Source organism: Pipistrellus kuhlii, unplaced genomic scaffold (assembly GCF_014108245.1).
Source record: "Pipistrellus kuhlii isolate mPipKuh1 unplaced genomic scaffold, mPipKuh1.p scaffold_m20_p_110, whole genome shotgun sequence".
NCBI classification, from domain to species: Eukaryota; Metazoa; Chordata; class Mammalia; order Chiroptera; family Vespertilionidae; genus Pipistrellus; species Pipistrellus kuhlii.
Genome location: NW_023425417.1, coordinates 261,550 through 283,746, shown reverse-complemented (window position 1 = coordinate 283,746; position 22,197 = coordinate 261,550). Strand labels below are relative to the sequence as shown.

Here is a 22,197-nt window from a genome sequence, read left to right as displayed (position 1 = left end):
TAAAATCATCAAATTTGAGAACACATCATATAGGTGCATCGATTTCCCCCCAATAGTCATTGAAGTTGTTTGGGGGGGGGGGAGAGAAGAAAAGATTAAAAAAAAATTGGGGGTAACTTGAGTTATTTTAGAGCAAATGTAAGCTTCTTAAGTATTAAGAGTAGATTAAGCTTTTTAATCCTTTGCAAATATTCAATTCAATGATAAAAGATATGTTGCGAGTTAGTTGTCAAATCTCAGCACCAGAAGGAACCTCATCAAACCACCACTCTTTCCCCATTCTACAGACGAGGAAGCAGAAGCCCAGAGAAGGAAATCATCTGTCAAGGTTAACAAATCTTATTAGTGACAAAGCAAAGACTGAACTCAGGTCTTCTGATTCTCATCGGGGCAGGCCACCTCCCTCTCAGCAGCTTATTTCGTTACACTGTTTACTTAATAGTAAATGAGAAGGTCTGTAAAATGTCTAGCAAGAAATCTGACAAGCAACATGCTCTCAAATCTAATTTCCTTTCTCTCTTATTTATTTAAATACCAGGCAACAATTTGGGGCACTGAGAAGGTTAGGGGGAAGCCCCAGGACTTTCATTATTATAGAAACGAACTAAAACGAAGTAGCAGAGAACCTTGAGACAAAACTGACACAGGGACACGCAATCAAGTGCAAATGATAAACGGTAGCGGATCATAAAGCAGACCAGTCACACGCACTGAACATATGATAAGAGGGCTCCATGCATATGGCGGGACCCTGGAAAATGTAAGCTAAGCCACACATCTTGTTAATGGCATATCAGCCCAAGGCCTGCCAGCGGGGGACAACAGTTGATGTGACCATACAGTTAAGAACAAACATGGCCTCTCTGACCGACTCCCAGGGCCACAGGCGAGATCGGTCCCTGCACACGTGCATCAATGGCACCCTGTAAAGCATGCCCCCGGGAAACCACATGGTTTCACCACAAGAAAACACTCTCCAGAGAGAGTACCGAAAAGCAACAAGTGGTTTAAAAATCAGATCTAAAGAGGAAACAAACCCCCAGAAATAGTTTCCTCTTTTTCTTCATGAAGATTCATTCCATCTACCTCACAGGCAGATGAAAGGCAAGCCTTATAGGATGACCCATTGATACAACCACAAAACAATCCTTCTCCAATCCTTTCCCCAACAGGAACAGGAGACGAACAGGTCTGACACGTGAGTGAGAGGGAGGGGCACATCCTCCTCTTACTGGTGAAGAAACTGGGCCCAGAGGCTCCTCCTCACTCAGGTCCAAACCTAAGCCTGGGAATGACAAAGCCTATCACACCCAGGATAGTCCCAGCGTCACAACTGGGCAGGCGCTCTCCCTCCCTCCAGGGGAGGTAGCCAATGTTTTATTCTCAAGAGAGAGAATGAAGAGAGGGATGGAGGGAGTGCGTGTGTGCTTGGCACACCTAACTGTGCGTACGTCTTGTCTCTCTCCCCCGAGGCCAGGGAAGGTCCCAGGGGCATAAGGACTCAACCCCCAGATCCGGGACCCACCAGACAACCGGGATCCTACACACGAGGAATCAACTAACCTTGGGAAGTCAAACTGCACAGCTCACCCATGCAGGTCTTCCTTCCTACCAGCCGCCATGTCCAGCGACAAGGGTAGCAGTCTCCCTTCACTGACCATGTGCTGGCCCCCTGCTGGGTACTCTCCGTGCGCCATATTGTTCAATCCTGGGTGGAGTGCTTTGTACTTTTGAAAACTATTATCTTTATCATGTTGGGGGTGGAAAATTAATAAGCGTACGTTATTTTTTCAAAAGAATCTAAGCCCCTGCCAGATAGCTCAGTTGGTTAGAATGTCCTGATATGCCAAGATTGCAAGTTCAGTCTCCAGTCAGAGCACATACAAGAAGCAATCAATGAGTGTATAAGTGGAACAACAAAACCAATGTTTCTCTCTCAAATCAATCAATAAAAATTTTAAAAAAGATTCTAATAGAGAAAATTAAAAAGTCCCCCTAATGACCCACACTTCAAACGCCTGGTATCTATCCTCTCAAATCTGTTTCCGCACCACTAACTCTTCTTCTTATAGTGAGACCATATGAAGTAGAGTGTTTAAAAAAAAAAAATTTATATATATATATATATATATATATATATATATATATATATTATTGATTTTTTACAGAGAGGAAGGGAGAGGGATAGAGTTAGAAACATAGATCAGCTGCCTCCTACACACTCCCCATTTGATATGTGCCCGCAACCAAGGTACATGCTGTTGCCCAGAATCGAACCTGGGACCCTTGAGTCTGCAGGCCGACGCTCTATTCACTGAGCCAAACTGGTCAAGGCTGGAGTGTTTTTTTCAGCCAACACTATCTTTTGGGCATTTTTCCACAAGGACACACAGTTCTACATTCTTCCTTCAGGCTACAGATTACTTCCCTATGTGGCCCGCCATAATTCGCTCAGAGGCAGGCACTGTCACTTTCCCTTACAGAAAGATAAGCTCCCACCAGTCCGGTATCTTGTCTAAGGCCACCCAGCTGGGAAGCCCAAGGCCAGGGTTGGAATACGGCCAACCTGAGCCTGGGCGTTCACACACTCCTGTCCCACACTGGACCTATTTTGCATGTTTCCATCAACTAGACTACAAACCCCTTGAAGACAGGGGATTCGAGTCTTTAAGTTTCCAGTGCCTAGCACTGTGTTGGCCCATTATAAAAGTTAACAAATATTTGTTGTGTAAATACCTGCTGACTGCCACCTTTTCTGTCCTGCATTTATCTTCTCTACTATGCCATTCACATCTCCAAGAAGCATATAGAGGGGGCACAAACACACCTGTGGTAAATACAGCTCCAACACCCTGCACAGAACTGCTCCCACGCTAGGCCTGGATCACTTGGCTTCTCTCATTTCAGAATTCACATGTAACTCGAGCCTGGAGCCCCCGGCACCCCCAGGAGCTCCCCTAAAGCAGCGCTTAGGCGTGGAGGCCCTTTACCAGCTCCCGCGCACAGCTAGGAAGTTAGCACTAGGAAGGCTCCTCAGCATTTGTGCGGCCCCTCCTCGCTTTGTAGGAAGAGAGAGTGTAAGGAATGGTTCTGACCAACAAATAAGGCTTCAATACACAAGAAATTGAAAATTTCAAAACCAAAGTGTAAGCCCATTAAACATAGATTGTTAGGTGGTATATGGGGAGAAGCGGGATATGAAGGCAGTGAGATTTTGCCAAGATCTAAATGTCTATTTGAGCCTCAAAAAAACTGAACCCTGAGTCTACAGTCTTTCCTGCCTGATTCCATGTTGGTACAGAATGTTCCCCTCAATACTCTCTAGCCCCAGGCTTCTTTGAATATTAGCTAAACCTGCCAGAAACAGGTTCTTTTGTATCATTAGCCATAAAGCATCCCATGAAGAAATTTTAATAGCTTCCATAACAAAAACAGCTGACAGCCAGGCCAGTGTGGTTGAGCATCAACTTATGAACCAGGAGGTCACGATTTAATTCATGGTCAAGCCACATGTGTCACGAGCTCAATCTCCAGTGTGGGACGTGCAGAAGGCAGTGATCAACGATTCTTTCTCATCATTGATGTTTCTCTCTCTCTCCCTTCCTCTCTGAAATAAAAATATATTAAAAAACAAAAAACAGCTGGCACGCACACACAAAAGTTAATTTTTCCATTAAATTTAGTCATGGAACTTAGTTATTTTGACTTTACTACCAAAAGCACGAGCAGCTACTATTACTACTGTAAAAATATCCCATTTTCCCTCTCAGTTACCCCATATAAGCCTTCGTATCTAATAACTAGCAATCTTTCAAAAGGACTACCAGAAACCGATTGGACCATACACTTTCTCTGTTAACAATATTTGAGGATTTGTTCAATTCTAGAGACAAATAACCACATACGATTATAAACTGGGGTCTTGGGTTTGTCTTATGGCAAGACACTGCAGTATAACAGGCACAGGAGGCCAAAACCCACAGTGTAAGGCACAGCTTCAGCTTGTGCATTACGTAAGTTGGACACATTTACAAATCTCTCCACTTGTCTAGGAAAGGGTTCCTGAGCCTATCCCGGCCCTGGGCAGGCTTGGCACACACACAGCCAACAGGAAGGCCCCTCTCTGAACCAGGAGCTGAGGCAGACACACCAGGAACTGCAGTGGGACGCTGCAGAGAGCCGGGCGAGCCCACGGAAGGCTGGGGAAGGCTGCCGGCCCCAGAGGCCAGTCCGGAGAGACTTCTCAGAGGAAGCTGCCGGCCGTAGGCTGAGACGAAAGGAGTTCTCCATGGAGGGCAGGAGGTTGTGAATGGGAGCCAGAGCGGGCAGATTTGTGTTCTAAGTAGAAAATCCACTCCATTGTGTGCACACTGGGCCGCAGGGTGGGGCTGCCACCAATGACAGATGAACAGCCCTGACCAGATGCTCCTGCCCCAGTTAGGCACTGCTTACTTCCGTGCCATTTAGCGCCATACCACAACGTGCTTGCTTCCAGCCACACTTCACTCCAGAGCAGCCGTCACTAACTGGTAGTCCGTGGACCGCTGAGTCCACAAGGTCCCAAAGGTGGGTGACTGCTGCTCTGGATGATGATAAAGGACCTCCTTTTAAATGTCTTCCACTTGCGAGACAATGATCTTCTTATGTTTTGGTTTTATTTTTTATGCTTTTCTACTCTAAATACAAATAATATTAGAAGGTAAAACTGAAAGTGTGTGAGAAAATACCGATGGAAAAAAGACTAAGTAGTCACCCCACATGCAGGACTGGTAAAATATTTCAGAAAGAGGGTCATTTAATTATAGCACTAGTAATTAAATGTTGGTAAAATCATTATTTCAAATTTTCCCCAATTTTAATTATAATCCTAAATCCTTTCATTATTAATTATACTATATCTGTGATGGTTAAGCAGCCTCAATGTTGCAGCAAACAAGAAATTGATTACCCAAAGACATCGATTAGATAGTATTCTCACAAAGTTACAACTTAACATCTTTCTTTGCCTGTGAAAACTTGTTCAATGCCCATCAGAAATTATGCGGTTTCCAAAGCAAGAATGACTTTAAAATGGAGCACTGACACACCACCATCTAACATTTTGGAAGAATGACTATTTGGGGGATAATAGCATCCATCTATAGTGCTTACTAAATGCCAGGGACTTTTCTTGTTGTTAATTCTCACACGAGGATATTTTTCCATTGATTTTTAGAGAGTGGAAGGGAGGGACACGGACACACACACACACACACATACTTGAGGTAGTGGTGTGCGAGGTGAAGTTGATGTGAGAGAGACACATCCATTAGATTAGTTGCCTCACACATGTACCCCTACTAGGGCTGGGGACTGAACCTGAAACCCAGGCACTTGGCCAGGGCTAACAGTTCTTCATAGTACACAGATGTGGCCACTAGCCACACAGGGCCATAAAGAACTTGAAATGTAGGTAGTTCAAAATGAGATGTACTACATATGCGTAAAATATGTTCTGGAATTTTGAAAGGCTTAAAGTGAAAAATGTTAAAATAAGATGTTTATTATTGAAATCTATTTTTATTGATTTCAGAGAGGAAGGGAGAGGGAGAGATAGAAACATCAATGTTGAGAATGAATCATTGATCAGCTAGCTGCCTCCTGCACGGGGACCGAGCCCACAAGCCAGGCATGTGCCCTGCCCGGGAATCTAATAGTGATCTCCTGATTCATATGTTGACACTCAACCACTAAACTACACTGGCCAGGCAAGAATAATGTTTAAATCATATTTTGGATATAGTAAGTAAAATAAAATATATCACTAAAATTAATGTAACTTGTTTCCCCCACTTCTTATGTGGCTACTAGAAATTTTAAATTGCATGTGTAGCTCACTCTATGCTTCTACTGGACTGAGCTTGTCTAGAACGTACCCAGCTGCTGTCTGCATTACTGATATTTACCTTTTCTGGTGGCTCGGTCATCACAAGGAACTTCAGCTACCACCCTATGTATAATCTGTAACTGTGACATCTTTGGTGTCGACCCAGGTCAGGCTGTCCACCCTCAGGCCTCAGACCACAACCCCAAGTTGTACTTAAAGCTGTGTCTTCCTATGGTTTCCGTCAGTCTGTCTGCCCACAGCAACACCTCTCTAGCAACCTCAAATGCAGCGCCTGAAGATGTGGAATGAGACTGTGCAACCTGGGAGGACAGAGGTTAAGTGAGGGCTGACGGGGTTCTCCGAACAAACTGGCTTCAAGGCCAGGCTCTCTGGTGACAGTCTGACGGCTCAGAGACCCTTTTCTGCTCAAAGATCCTAGCAGATCCATCTCGTCGACTCCAGACACCTCACACCAACTGTAACTTCGACTGGAGCACTTCATAGCCCTGCTTAGCTTGAACTCCTTCAACAGAAGTGTCAGCCTGAGAAGATGAAAAATTTCTGGAGATGGGTGGTGGTGATGGTTGCTGAGCAGAGTACTTGATGCCACAGAACTGTACACTTAAAAATGGTTAACATGGTGAATTGTAAAAACCATTTTCAGCCCAGCCAGCGTGGCTCAGTGGTTAAGCATTGATTCGATTCCCGGTCAGGGCATGTGCCCAGGTTGCAGCTTCGATACCCAGTTGGGGGCATGCAGAAGGCAGCCGATCAATGATCCTTTCTCATCATCGATGTTTCTATCTCTCTCTCCCTCCCCCTTCCTCTCTGAAACCTTCAACAGTTTCATATCTTTCTCAGGATCAAGTTCAAACTCTTATGCAGGTCACACAGCCTCAGAATCTGACCTCTCCTGCCTTCGGAGCCGCCCCGTGCTGCATCTGGCCTTACGTTCCCGGCACCGTCCCTGCACACACCGCGGGAAACTAGGTCTCAGTGCCCTGCACATATTATTATACCTACAGGCCCTTTCCTATCACCTGCATCCCTTTTCCTCATCCTTCTAAACTGCATCCCTGTCACCTCTCTGGTGAAAGTCCCCAACACCCCAAGATGACTCCTATCACACCGTGTCCCAACTACCCCTGTGCTCTGTCCCCTGTGAGCCTTACCTTTCGGAATGGCACTGTTGTGTGTGTGTGACCGTGCCCCACTGGGAACTTACCAAGACAGGGCTGGGCAGAGAGGCAGCATCCAATGGTGTCCCTTAAACACCACGGAGGCCACTCAGTAAACAAGCCCTTACTGGGAGCTACCAGAGGTGGCAATGCCCTCAGCATGGGAGCCTCGGGTGGGAAACAAGCGAAGTCCTGCTTCCAGAGAGCACACGTCAGAGAGAGAGGAGGCCCAGGAAGGGGCGTTTGTACCAGGGAGCCTGGAAGGTGTCCTCTCGGTAGGGCAGAAAGCAGCTGAGTGATTCTGTAGGTGATAAACCACTAGCTGCGGTCTGCATACAGAAGGCACTGGGAAGAGAAGGGAAGCCTTCATTTTTAAGAAAAGCAAACCGTTCCCTCTCTACCCTATCAACGTGACGGGTGTGCAAAAGCCACCGGGCCCTCAGCGTGGACAGAGCGTGGCCCCGCTGGGGGCAGGCCCTGACAATCTTCCCAACTGCATCCCGCTCGCCAGGCAGCCTCGCGGTTGCTGGACAGGACTCAGGAAGAGCAAGCATCCAGAGCTCGTTCTGTAGCTAACACAGTGCTCCAGGCACCTGACGCCTCACAACCGCCTGAAGAAATTCCCTTATTAAGCCCATTTTAAAGAGGAAAACAAGGCAGAGGTTAAACAACTCACCCAAGGTCACAGAGCTAGGAAGTGGCAAAGCCGGAATTTGAGACCAGGCAGTTTGGCTCCGGAGTCTGAGCTGATACTCACTATGTCACACCCTTTCACATTTTGTGTTTCTTTCCACAAAATACTCTGTTCCTATTGGAGAGTGTACTTTTTCCTGTTAATCCCCAAAGTGTCTTTCCTCACACTTGACCAAACTTGACTTCTCATTTCTAGTTCTATCACAAAAATCTTCCTATACTTTGATCTCATGTGAGGTTAACTATTATTTACTGATAGTACTCTCAAGACAGCCATTAGAGAGAAATATAAACATTCAATAGAGTAAAAGCAGGACACAAACCACCAATGCAGACACAGAATACACGGCTGTAAAGTGTATAAGGATAAACTACGGTAGGTGCTGGAAGCACACGTATGGGGCCCAGGCCAGTCACTTCCAGGGAAGCTTGATCTAGTGGGGGTCAGTGTGGGGCTGGTAAGCAACCGACAAGCACAACAGTCGACGTGTGTGGTGTGTCACAGGACCCAGGCAGCAATTGAATATGCCAAACCCCATCAAAAACCACCAGCAGAGCCGAGACCGGTTTGGCTCAATGGATAGAGCGTCGGCTTGGGGACTGAAGGGTCCCGGGTTCGATTCCGGTCAAGGGCATGTACCTTGGTTGCGGGCATATCCCCAGTAGGGGGTGTGCAAGAGGCAGCTGATCGATGACTCTCTCTCATCGATGTTTCTAGCTCTCTATCTCTCTCCCTTCCTTTCTGTACAAAATCAATAAAAATATATTTTTTTAAAAAAAAAACCACCAGCACATGGCAAAACACTTTCTTTTATTATTATTATTATTATTATTATTATTATTATTTATTTTTAATATATTTTATTGATTTATTTTGCTCTCCTCCCTCCAATACATACCCTCCCTCCCTAGAGTTTTATGTCCATTGGTTGTACTTGTATGCATGTATACAAGTCCTTCAGTTGATCTATTATCTCCTCCCAATTTTTTTTAAATATATTTTATTGGCAAAACACTTTCTTGCTTGCTATATTTAAGAAAAGATTTAGGATTAAAGAGTAAGGTCTTTTTGCATCTAGCAGGCATCTCAAACAACACAGCCAGCATAAACCTCATTCTCCCCCACAGAGCCCTCTAAATCCTTTCCTTCTCAAGAGTTCCCTATCGGAAAGGAAAACAAGCCTGGCTGCTGAAGCAATAAACTTGTTATCCTCAACTCCAGCCACTGCCCTTCCTTCCTCTCTCTCTCAATCACAAGCACAGTTACATGTGGGCACACACTCACACGTATGCACACTTGAAAGCAATCACACTTACTTGCACGCACATTCACTCTCACACGCACTCCATCAACTCTACTTTGCCTGTGTCCAACACTTCTTTCCGTATCACACCTTCTTTCATTCAACAAACCATCACTGAGCGCGGACTATGTGGCCAGCCATTGGGATAAGCACTGGTGGTAAATAGCAAATAAAAGGTGACAGCTCCTGCCTTCTTAACAAATAACAGGACAAGAAACAGACATCCACCAAGTAGTCACACAAACAGACTGTAACTATACCAAGTACTGCAAAGACACACCAGGCAAAATATTCAGAAAGCAGATACTGGCGATGGTGTGCAATCTTGTTAATACCCTAAAAACTGCTTGAATTATACACATTACAAGGTGCACTTTATGGTATCTGAATTACATTTAAGAAAAAAATGGGGGGCACACCAGGTTGAATGCCTGTATTGGTGGATTTGGTCAAGGAAAGATGGTGAAAGCATTCCAGAGAAAATTAAACTTATTATAAACCAGAGTTCCAGGTGCACAAATTCGTGCATGGGTGGGGTCCGGTCAGCCTAGCCCCAATTGGGGAGGATCATGGACGGGCCTGTCGGGAGGAGGAGATGGCGGAGGTTGGCCGGCTGGCCAGCATGCCTCGATTGGGGCCTGATCAGTGCTGGACTGGCCAGGGGGAGGGATTGTGGCTGATTGGTGGTGGGTCCCGCCCCCAAATGGGGTGGAGGAGGCATCTGGGGTCAATAGCCGGGGAAGGGACCATGGCAGGTTGGCTGGCGGGCCCCATTCCTGATCTGGCCGGTTCACTGGTTGTTCTGGTCGCTGGCTTTTTATATATATAGATAACTAACACTTACTGAGTATTTACTACACAACAGGCACGTTTTCCTTTTTATCATCCTAACAACCCTACACAGTTACCATTATTTTTTAAAATTTATATTTATAATAATATAATAATATTTTTTATTGATGTCAGAGAGGAAAAGATAGAAGAAACATCAATGAGAGAAAATCATTGATAGGCTGCCTCCTGCATGACCCCTACTGGGGACTGAGCTGGAAACGTGAGCATGTGGTCTCAGCAGACATCAAACCATGATCTCCTGGTTCATATACAGGTCCAACACAACCACTGAACTACACCAGCCGGGTCGTGGTCACCATTATTGTCCTCTGCTTAGAGACAAGGACCTGAGGGTTCATATAACCTTTCCCGGAGAGTCAATAAATAGTGATGCCAGGATTCACATTTAAGCCAACTGACTCTTACTTGCTATAGTGAAGTCATCTAGGCACTGCCTGCTACTCAGACTTACTTGTAACACAACTAGAGGCCCAGTGCACCAAACTCATGCGCGGGTGCGGTCCCTAGGCCTGGCTGGCGATGGAGGCGTGAGCATCTGGTATGGAAGGGCAGGTCCCAGCTGACCTCTGGGCCCTGGCAGCACCTGGGCCCCCTGGCCCCACTCCACCTGAGTCATTGGGCCCCTGCCCGGCTCCCTCAGTGCCTGGGCGCCGGGCAGCAGCCCTGCCCTCCGCTGCTTGTTGCTGTCTGGGGGCTGATCAGGCCCTGCTTGCACCCATCTTATCCTGGTGCCGCTGGCACTTTCTGTACCGAACAGCACACTTAATATTTTGAATGTCACTTATTAATTTTAATAAAAACTACCGCATTTTTCCAGTGTTCTACTCTTCTGCATTATGTCACATACAAGGGTTTTTATTTTACAAAATCCAGTGACAGCAGATTTAAGAGTAATGTCTTTTTGCATCTAGCAAGCATGTCAAACAACAGCCAGCATAAAACTCACTCTTCCCCACAGGGCCCTCTAAATCTCTTTAATCAGTATGAACAACAGTCATACAGCTACCTCAGCAGCGAAATAAAACAACCAAGCAAGGAAATGTCCCAACAGAACTCCATCACCACCATGCCTCCATTCAGCCTTGAGCCATAGGCTGTGAAGTAACCATGGCAACAGCACTTCAAGGCAGCAACTCACCAAACTTTTAATGAAAAACTATTGCCCATCTGTACAAACATATAAAAAAAAAAAATGCATGCTTACATAACGTCAATATAATAACCTGGTGATATTTTTAGCTTCTATGCTGCTAAAAATCCTAAGTATCTCTTAAGCATCTATACTGACATGGTCTGTTCAAAGTAGAATGCTGAGAAAAGAAAGATACATTGAACTCATTTACATTTAAAATGGCATTGTCCCTCAATAGGGTGAAAATTATCACTTTTTATGAAAACAATTCACCTTGGGATTCTTTCCAATTGTAAGTTTCATGTGAACGGCGCACAGGGGGGAAGTCAGCCAACCTCAGATTACTAGCGTGGCTAGCACTTGCCTTGACTTCAGCAAACTCCCCGAGGGACTGGCCCAGAGGCCAGGAGCTTAGGCTTTGGAGACGGTTTGTTTTCAAACCTTGCTGGACCACTGACTAGCTGGGGGACCTTAGCCAAGTTTCCTTAGCACTTGAGCCTCAGTTTACCATAGACATGCAGACCGCACCACAAAACCTATGACACGGTGCCCTGGCACAGTGCCCAGCACCATTAACTGAGCTCACTATTACCACACTGCATTGTAGGAAGGTAAAGAGCTGCAAAACTTTATGGCTGTGCTCAGTACTGTAGCCTTTAGAAGAGCTATCCATGCAGACTATTCTTAAGTTCAATAAAACTAATAATAAAAGCTTTTATATACACAGCTTTGTAGGATCAAGGCTTTGCTTTTCCTTTCGTAAAAAATTTTGGCAGTCCAAAGGCTAGAAATAGTTTTATTATTTTAAATGGTAATATTACGTTTGTAATTTTTGTTTATAAATAACTTCTCCATAGGTCATTTCAGAGAGAGCTAATGAGACCAAAACCAGGAGCTCTTCACACTGTGACCTAAGGTTTAAGTCCTCCATAGGATGTAATTGACAACAGTGCTATGTTCTCCTGAGGAGACAGAAGATTTAGCTGCTCATACCAGTGAATAGTGATGTGAGAAAGTAAATAAAAGTTTTCCAAGTTTCAAAAAAATTATCTAGTCTTTGTTTACTGAATTAAGGCTATAAATTCAAGCCTATCAGTGACTTAATTATTAATTTACAATAATAGTGAACACCTACTGAACTCTTCCTAGCCACTCTATCACACACAAATACTTGGGCAGTTTACTAAAAGGCTGCCAACACAAAGTGGGCCAGGATGCCTCAACCTTTGATGTAGTCAATACGAATAGTATTGACCTTCATGCAAGTGTCTGCTATACATCAAGTTTGGGACCAAAATAACCACCTGGTAATCACCAGGACCAACTCATTTTACAGAAAAGAAATGAAAGCCCAAAGAGTTTAAGTTCAGAGGTCACACAGTTACTAGCTAGAGAGGACTGGCAGCTAATCTCCCTACTCCAATTTGTTGTTTTATCAATTACATGACCGCCGATGGCTCAAAAAGAGGAAGACCTATGCTAATACCTCTAAATGTTTCAATATAGTTGGGAAGACACTGAAATAAGTGACTATTTGCTTAATGGGCGTTAAATATTAAACACAAAATAATGTAACTCATAGACCATAGTTTCACGTGGTGAAAGGAAGCCTGGGACAGAGATGAGGGGAGCCAGCTAGTCACATTGGGTGGGTGCACTGGAGGTAAGGAGTCCCACCGCTAACATAACCAAAACACTACCATCAGCCTGCTCTTCTTATGAATAAGATACATTTCAGAGCCATAGCTTCCTTTACTCAAGTTAGTATTCCTTTGGCAGAGGAAAAAGTATCCTTAACACCATTAGCCATATATAATGCACAAAAAGACGTAGCAACTGCAAATGTTTGCTCTTTTTAAAAAAAGAATGATGCTGATTAATGATCAAGACAGTTTTCATGCTTTAGGCTCTGAATCAGGCAATTCTTATTAAAATTCTTATTTCTATCAGAGTTCTTTACGCATAGCCTAAATGCTTTCGGGTCCAGATTTTAGGGACAAGTCAACAAATAATCTTTAAAATATAGCCCATTTTATTTCTTGGGAAAACATCCTTAAAATGTCTTCCACTGACCAATAAATAAATAAATAAATACACAAACAAACAAACAAATAAATAAATAAAATAGGTGAGTAACTACAGATAATAGCATGCAAAACTATTTTGATAAGGGGAAATTCCAAAATGTAACTTAGTTTAAAAGTAGATAGTCATGGGTCAAAACCGGTTTGGCTCAGTGGTAGAGCGTCGGTCTGCGGACTGAAAGGTCCCGGGTTCGATTCCGGTCAAGGGCATGTACGTTGGCTGCGGGCACATCCCCGGTGGAGGATGTGCAGGAGGCGGCTGGTCAATGTTTCTCTCTCATTGATGTTTCTGGCTCTCTATCTCTCTCTCTTCCTCTCTGTAAAAAATCAATAAAATATATTAAAAAAAAAAAAAAAAGTAGACAGTCATGGGACTGTCTGAAGACGTCTACAAAGACTTGAATGTGTCAGATGAGAACCCAGTTGGATGTTTTCCTGTTTATTCCCAACAGCTGGGAGGATGGGCGCTGCAGGAAACCACCGGGTCAATTCCAAGTCGCCATAGACACCGCACACTGACCGCCAATTTTCAGATAAACTAAAACACACTCTACACTGGTGGCCACTGAATACACGTGGCTGCTGAGCAGCTGGGATGTGCTGGTCTGAACCGAGATGTGTTCTCTAGTGTGAAGTTCCCTAATCCATACTGAACTCCACCAGATTTCAATGACTTAGTACAAAAAAAAAAAAAAAAAAAAAAAAGCTAACACATCAAATTAATATATGTTTCATACAATTACGTGCTGAGATGGTAGTATTTCTGATATAAATGAATTAATAATAGCCATTATTTTATAAATACCACCCTTTTGCTCAGCCAGTGTGGCTCAGTGGTTGAGTGTCAACAAATGAACCAGATCATCATTCAATTCCTAGTTGGGGCACATGCCTGGGTTGCTGGCTCGATTGCCAGTGTGGGGTGTGCAGGAGGCAGCCAATCAAAGATTCTCTCTCATCACTGATGTTTCTTTCTCTCTTCCCTCTCCCTTCCTCTCTGACATCAATAAAAATATTTTTAAAAATAAAATAAAAACACCACCTTTTTAAGTGTATTTACTAGAAAATTTAAAATTGTGTCTGTGGGGCCCACATTATACTCCTATTGGAAGTGCTATTCTCTACAAACTACAAAAAAAAAAAAAAAAAAAGACCCAATCTTGCTTCAGTGATTCATCGTGATGATGAACACCAAATACACAATAAAGAAAGAAAATCTTATTCATGTCTTGGGTATGTATTTTGAGATACTATCAAGAATCACATGTCATTACATTTACAACCAACCCCAACTGTGTTGAGAGAGGAAAGACTTGATCCTACAAGTAGCATTTTTAGGGATCAAGAAAGAAATACAAAGTTAAAGGCACCAAGAAGGGCTAAGGGAAATACATTCTGTCTCTAGAAGGCACTTTAAGACAAAAGCAGGGTGTTCTGGTTAATAGCCCTGCTTGTTTTTTAAAAGCAGTGTTTGATTGTTTTGAGGATCATGAAGAAATTTCCCAAATGCTAGCTAAGCAAACGTCTTTAAAAAGGAAAGTTGGCAGGACAGCCTAGAAACCAACCATGCAGAGGTAAAATGTATGAATGTATCATATGAAAACTATAAACCAAGTGTGGTTTTTTTAAAAAAACGGTATTTAGAATGAAACATTATGCAATGATAAAATCAGTCAAAATTTTGTAGTTAACCTTCAATACTACTGTAGCATAGTAATATATCAGCACACTCTCACAGGTTTAACTAAAACTGCTTTCAAAATTCCAAAACACCCTAATGTTCCAAACCCAGCCAGTGAGAATCAGGGAGGGAACCGTTTCCAAATACCTTATCTCGCAGGGGGTAAAATTAGAAGCCGACACTTCAGAGCACATTAACCAGAGTAAACATCTGCTGGCATCTGGCTGACAGGCACTTGGGACACATCATTCTGTCCGGCTGCAGGGACGGCCCACGGGCACGTCCCCCTCAATTCCGGGCGTGGAGGCCTTGACTTGTTCAAGGTCACAACGCTAAAAAGTAGCAGAACCAGTACTGGACTCTGAACCTTCTGATGCTCATCCAATTCTCCTTCCCTTAAAGACAAGTCCTCCATTGAAAACCAAATGTTTAGAAACGCCACATGCCCGGATGCCAAAGAAGGATCTAAGGATCAACCCGGTCAAACCTTAAGACACTGCAAACAGGATGGACTGGAATCCGTTCAAAAATCGGGAAAGATTATCCAAAGAGGAAATGACTTGGGAGCTCGGGGGGGTCTGATCTGAATGTCCTTGGGCCCAGCCCCGCAGAAGGCCGGTGTTCCAGTGGAAAACGCTGGTGGCTTTCAGCGTAGAGGCTGCAGAGTAAGAGGACGATTTTGCTGCTTTCCTGTGAGCGTGCTTGAGAATTTCACTAAATAAACAGGCTCTGGGAAAACCAACCCATCCCTCTGGGTACCCCCGCCCGCATTCTCTTCCTGTGTCATGACCTTTGCTTCACACGAAGCTGGATTAGAGAACTACAATTCAGCACCCATGGCCGTTTAGAGGGCGGGAAGGGAAGGCAAGGGGGGTGGGGCAGGGGCCGGTGCCTCCCGCCCGGCAGGATGCGTCCCGGACGGCGGGCACGGGCGGCGCCACCAGCGACGGGCCTGGCCGCCTCCGCAGCGCGGCGACACCGGGGACGCAGAGGCTCCGACCCAGGCGGGGGCTCCGAGCGGTCTGCGAGCCCGCCCCCCGGGGGCTCCTGCCTCAGCAGCTTCCGGAACCATGGTCCAAACACGGCAGCTTCCAGAACCAGGGTCCAAACCCGCCCCCCAGGGGAGCCCCTGCCTCAGCAGCTTCCGGAACCAGGGTCCAAACAGCAGCTCCCAGAACCAGGGTCCAAACCGGCCCGCAGGTGCGCTCCGGCCCGCCGCCGCAGCTTCCGGAACCAGGACGCGGGCCCCAGCGCGGGGCGCCGCACAGGGACCCGGAGCCGAGCCCGCACGGTCAGGCGGGCAGAGGCGCCGCGGCCCCGCACCTGGGCGGGCGCCACGCCACCCCGGCCTCGCGTCCGCCCGGCCTGAAACGCCGGCCCGACCCCACCTCCCGCCTCCCCGCCCGGCGGGAGGGCCGCGGCCCCGGGGGACCCGCCCTCGGACCCCCGCCCGGCCGCGCTGACAGCCCGGCGCCCCCACCTGCCGCCCGGGGTCGCGGGGCCGGGCCACTTCCTTCCCCGCCCGCCCGCCCGCCCGGCTTCGCGCGGGGCCCCGGGCGGGGAACCGGGGAGGAAGGAGGCTTGGCCGGCGGCCCGTGGAGGAAGCCGCCGTCGCCCGCACCCACCGGCATCATCGCGACGCGAGTCCGCGACGCCCTCCGCCGCCTGACAGGACGCTCGGCGCCGCGCCCGCCGCTCCGGCCGCTCCCAGGCCGCGCGCCGCCGCCGCGCTCTCGGGCCCTCGGTGGCGAGGCGGCGGGTGCGGCGCCTGGCCGGCCTGTCGCGGCCGCGGGCGCGCTGCGTCGCTCGCTGTCCCGGGACCCGCCGCCACCGCCTCAGCCGCCGCCGCCGCAGCCGCCTCCGCCAGAGCGCCCCGCGCCGCCCGCCGCAGCTCTCCTCAGCCGCAGGCCACGCCCCCGCGCGTCGCCCCCACAGGCCAGCCGCCCGCTCCGATTGGTCGTGGGGAGACGGGGGCGGAGCCTGGGCGGGGCCCCGCCCTCCCAACTCCCCCCGCGGCTCCAGGTGCGTGCGCGTCCGCGCTCCCGCGGTGGGAGGGGCGCTGCGGACGCCGGGCCGCTGGCCCCCCGTGGCGGCCTGCGGGCTCCGTGCCGCGCGGGACCGAGACCCCGGACTCCCCGAGACCTCAGGCGTGGGAAAGCGGAGGCCCACTGAGGGAGGGACCCCGGCGGGACCCCCGCAGCGAGTCACACCGAGGCCAGGACTCGAACCAGGCCAGGACTCGAACCGCGGCTCCGGGAGGCCGTCGGGGGCGGGGCGTGCCCGCGTCTGACCGCGGCCTGACCCCTGCTCCCACGCCCGGGGGGGGGGGGGCTGCAGGCGAGGGGCCTAGTCCGAGGGGCGTGGGTGCGCCCAGAACCACCCACGTGACCGGCTCCGCATTGCACAAGGTGAACCCAGGAACGTGCCTGCGCTGCGCCCCCATCCTGGCTTCTTGCGGCTTCCGGTGCCCAGCGCCCTAGGCCAGGGGGCCCTCCAGGACGCGGCTCTGCCCTCCAAGCTTGGCATTGCACGCAGGCGGCACCCCTGCCCCGGCCCAGGACGCCCGTGCCCACCTGTGCCAGCTCCTGGGCTCCAACGTCCCAGGGCAGGGCCAGTCTTCGGGCTCCAGGCCTCTCCTTACACTCTTGTCTCCCAGACACCCTTCCTTCCCGCCCGAGTGGCTGAGTGACTGACCTGGACGGACCACCCGTGTGCCCAGGGCCCCGCAGGGCATGGAGCAGACCCGGGAAAGGCTGGCCAGTGTGCCCGCCCCGCAACCCTGTGCCGCAGGCACCCCTGGAAGGCCCACAGCACCCAGAGCGGCAAGGCCTCTTTATGGCCCTGGCACCAAAGGCCGCAGACACCATTGGAAGGGCCCAGCTCCCGGGAGGAGGCTCAGAGTCTGTGAGGCCGCGGCTGGGTGGGGCTGGGAACAAAGAGGGAGGAGGCCGGGAGAAGGCACTGTCCTCTCTGTGGGGAGCCACCCGGATCTTCAGAGGCCACTGTGTGTGTGTGTGTGTGTGTGTGTGTGTGTGTAGCTGAGAGGGGAGACTTTTCAGTTATGTAGACATTGGGTCTGCCACACCCTCACTGTATGACCTTAGACAAGCTGCATCTCCCTGATGTCAGTTTGCCCATCTCTATAATGGGTGGTTTCGGATGTAATAGTGCCTGCCTCACGGGATCTGAGGAGCCTCAGACCCGATGTGTGGAAAGGCCCTGGCACAGCCTGTGGAGCCTGGTTGCTGCTCCTCCATCAATGGCAGATCTCCAGGGTGAGGTTGCCACGAGCAAGCAGCCTCCCAGCACACGTCCCCCGATCTTGAATGTGTGCACTTGGGCATCAGGGGCGGGAGCAGCCCTCTGGGAGCAGGTTTGGATGGAAGAAGAAGCTCTAGGTGATGGAGATCCCAGGCAGGAACTCAGAGACCCAGGCTCTTGTGCCGACTCTGCTTCTTTTTTAAAAATATTTTGGTTCTTTATTGATCTCAGGGAGAAAGAGAGAGGGAGAGAGAGATAGAAACATCAATGATGAGAGAGAATCATGGATCGGCTGCCTCCTGCATGCCCCACACTGGGGATCGAGCCCACAACCCGGGCATGTGCCCTGACCTGGAATCGAACCGTGACCTCCTGTTCATAGGTTAATGCTCAACCACCGAGCCACGCCGGCCGGGTTCCAGCTCTGCTTCTGACTCCCCCTGTGGCCCTAGGGACTTGCACCCCTTCTCTGGGGCTGGCTTACCCACGTGTAACTAGAAAGGGGTTACATCCCATGAGGCCCCAGGCCTTCCAGCTCTGACATGCTCCTGTGCATGAACCGGAAGGGGCCCTGGTCCTTCGCCGGTGCATTGCAGGCAAGTGTCCCCCGGGTGAGGTAATCAAAGTGAGCCCCTCTCCTGAGAAGGAGAGCCTAGCCACTGGGGTCTCTCTTGCCTGCAGGACCTCTGGACACAGAGTGGCAGGCGCCCCACCCTCACATCAGGGCCCCCCTGTCCCCCAGGCAGGCAGGCAGGCAGTGGCTCCCCGCAGAGGCTCTCCAGCTACCCCCCTCCCGCTCCCCACGCAGCTGCAAACACCTGGCATCAAGCCTATCTCCTGGCATCGAGACCAAGGGCGTTCGCAGTTGGCCTCCCGCTCTGACTTCTCCACACCCAAACCATCCCACACGCGCATAATTAGGTCACCATGCTCACGCCTGCCCCGCCAAGCTTTTCTGTGTCCCCTCTCACCCAGGCTGATGTCCACAGGAGGCCCTTCTGGAGTCACCGTTGTCAGTGGGATAGGAACTTGGGGTGACAGGAGATGTCCACATTGTTCAGGGGTGCCCGCTCCCAGGTGTAAGGAGCCTGGAATCTGCTTTAAAACAGCTCAGCCAACGGGGGGGGGGGGGGGGGGGGGGGGGGGGGGGGAGAGCGCGCGAGCAAGCTGGGTGGGAGCAGGGAGGGCTACCTGACACACAGAAAGCCTTGGTAATGGCTGAACGTGGGTGATGGGTGTATGAGGTGCATTGTATTTTTCTCTCTAGTAAGTGTCTTTGCACTGTTTTACATTACAATGAGTAAACGGTCTTCTAAGGAAAAATCTAAAAACCATTTGGGGAGAAAATCAGCATTGATTCACATTTGCATAAAGGATTTTTTTTTTTTTTGAGAGTATGTTTATTATAAAGCTTGGAGCAACAGTGAAACTAGGTGGGAGGGGTCCAGGGTAGAGGCGGCAGCAGGAGAGAGCCAAGGCAGGATGCTGTCAGCTCCCTGGAGAGGCAGAGACAGGGCCTGGGGGACAAGCTGGGGGTCAGCCTGGGATGAGCTGCCGCTGCGCAGTGCTGCCGTGGGGACACCCTTAGAGTTTAGGAGAAAGAAAACCCACTCAAAACGGAGACTCGGGTGGATGTGCCCCAAGGAGGGTGCTCCCTGAGGGAATTCTTGAAGGATCCACAGAACACTGATAACGCAGTGGCTGGAGTGGAGAATGGGAACTGGGTGGATGAGGGACAGAAATCCAAGTGCCACTTTCCACTCTTTTTAAAAACAAACTTTATTCCTAGGACCATTTAATAGTTTATTGATTTTTAGAGAAAGGGGAAAGGAGAGGGAGAGAGAGAGAAACATTGATGCGAGAATGAAACATCCATCCATTGCGTCCGGCGCACCTTCTACCGGAGACCGAGCCGGATACCCAGGCATGTGCCCTGACCGGGAATCGAACCTGCAACTTTTCAGTGCCTGGGATGATGCCCAACCAACGGAACCACACACCGGGGCTTTAGAACCATTTTAGATTTATAGAAAAAAAAATTGCAAAGGTGATGCAGAGTTCCAATGTTACATGAATACCAAACAGCTGGTGTAAGACCTAGGTGTGGAATGCTGAGAGCATGGCAGGTGAACTTGAACTGGCAACCTGTGTTCCCAGGGGCCAGCAAGCTCGCTCAGTTGATTAGCGTGGACTGGTTTCTAGTGGGTTCCCCGCACTGGTCTAGGCCCTGGCACACAACCTCTAGCAAGACAGGCAAGTCCCTGCTCTCATGAAGCTTATGCTCTGGCCAGGGGTAAAGATGATAAACAAAACGCAAGGAAAGAACTTCCGCCAGTGAGCAGCTGTAAAAGATAAAGCCTATGGTGTGACCCAGCCGGCTGCTTTGGCCAGGAGGGGACACCTGAGTTGGGACCTGACTACCAAACAGCAGGGAGGGGTCACTGGAAGTGTGCCTTAACCCAACATGGCCAGCGTCATAGAGACACAGCCAAAACCGGTTTGGCTCAGTGGATAGAGCGTCAGCCTGGGAACTGAAAGGTCCCAGATTCGATTCTGGTCAAGGGCACGTACCTTGGTTGTGGACACATCCCCAGTAGGGGGTGTGCAAGAGGCAGCTGATCAATGATTCTCTCTCATCGATGTTTCTAATTCTCTATCTCTTCTCTTCCTCTCTGTAAAAAATCAATAAAATATGTTAAAGAGAGAGAGTGAGAGAGAGAGAGAGAGAGAGAGTCACACAGCTGGCCAGGGACAGCCAGCGTGGCTCGGGCTGAGCGGCCAGCTGTGAACCAGGAGGTCATGGTTCCATTCCCCGTCAGGGCACATGTCCAGGTTGCGGGCTCAATCCCCAGTGTGGGGCGTGCAGGAGGCAGCCGATCCATGATTCTTATCATTGATGTTTCTCTCTCTCTTCCTTCCTCCTTGAAACCAATAAAAAAAATTATTTTTTTTTAAAGAGAGACACCTGGAGGCGGATCGTAGGGAGGATATGGGGAGGAGAGGGAAGCGCAGAAGGTTGGGTGTGAGTTATGATGCATCTGGATTGTATGTTGCTGGTTTTCCAGGAGAGGGGGAGGGGGAGCGGATTTATGTTTCCCAATGGGCAGTGGCCACCTCCGGAGGCTGGCTGGCTCATGGCAAGGACAGAGGGTGCAGGTGGCGAAGGGGGGGTGGGGCCCCATTTAGGATATGCCATGAAGGGTGGGCATTGGAAGAAGTGACTGCCCAGCGCTTGGGGACGAGGGTGTGATGCGGAGGCTGCCCGGTGCCCGCAGGCCCGGGAGCTGGGCCCTCGGGTTGACACCTGCTGGGCCTGGCCTGCCTGGGTGGGGAACGTTTCCAGACCCCCTTCCTCTGTCTAGTCTGGGCTCCCGTCCTGCCATCGCCCAGCACTCTGGCCAGACACTGGGCATGCGTAGGGCTCTGCTCACCCCACCCCCAGCTGCTTTTTTTGTTTTTATTTCATTTTACTTTTAAATATTTATATTTTATTGATTTCAGAGAGGAAGGGAGAGGGAGAGAGAACCGTCAATGATGAGAGAGAATCATTGATCTGCTGCCTCCTGCACACCCCGAACTGGGGATCCAGCCCAAAACCCAGGCATGTGTCCTGACAGGAATCAAACTGTGACCTCCTGGTTCATAGGTCAGCGCTCAACCACTGAGCCACCTGGCTGGGCCCAGTGCTTTTTTATTTGTACTTTTATTGATTGGCTTTAGAGAGAGGGAAAGAGAGGGCAGGGAGAGAGAGAGAGAAACATCGATATGTTGTCCCACTTATTGGTGAATTCACTGGCCGATTCTTGTATGTGCCCTGACCCAGGATTGAACCCACAATGTTGGTGTAGCCTGAAGACGCTCTAACCAGCTGGCTACCTAGCCAGGGCCGTGACCACCTGCGTGTGTTCCTGCTCTGCCCCAACCAGAGTCACCTGCCTCATCCATTTAGCCCCTACGGCAGGAATGATGACCCTATAGCGCAGCGAGACCCCTCAGTGCCTCCCCCTCAGGGGCAGCGGGTAGTCAGACCCAGGGGGCTTGGGCCTCCTGCACCCTGGCCTCAGACCCCCCCTCCCTGCCAGACAGTCCCCTCACCTCCACCCCACAATCCAGACCCCCCTCCCTGCCAGACAGTCCCCAAAC

The 22,197-nt window shown here is 49.5% G+C and overlaps 1 protein-coding gene and 1 pseudogene across 3 annotated transcripts in view; one reads left to right on the top strand and one right to left on the bottom strand.

Annotated features, from left to right (window-relative positions):
* PPP1R13B (protein phosphatase 1 regulatory subunit 13B) overlaps positions 1-16,662 on the bottom strand; it is a 73,246-nt gene extending 56,584 nt beyond the window's left edge. For 2 of the 3 annotated variants that reach the window (XM_036432430.2, XM_036432429.2), the window contains exon 1: positions 16,419-16,662. In XM_036432430.2, coding sequence (XP_036288323.1) covers positions 16,419-16,427 — 9 coding nt within the window. In that variant the 5' untranslated portion in view covers positions 16,428-16,662. The remainder of the gene's footprint in view (positions 1-16,418) is intronic. The other variant, XM_036432428.2, reaches the window with a different exon arrangement.
* On the top strand, positions 11,884-12,006 carry LOC118715889 (annotated as a pseudogene).
* Positions 16,663-22,197: the final 5,535 nt, after the last annotated feature.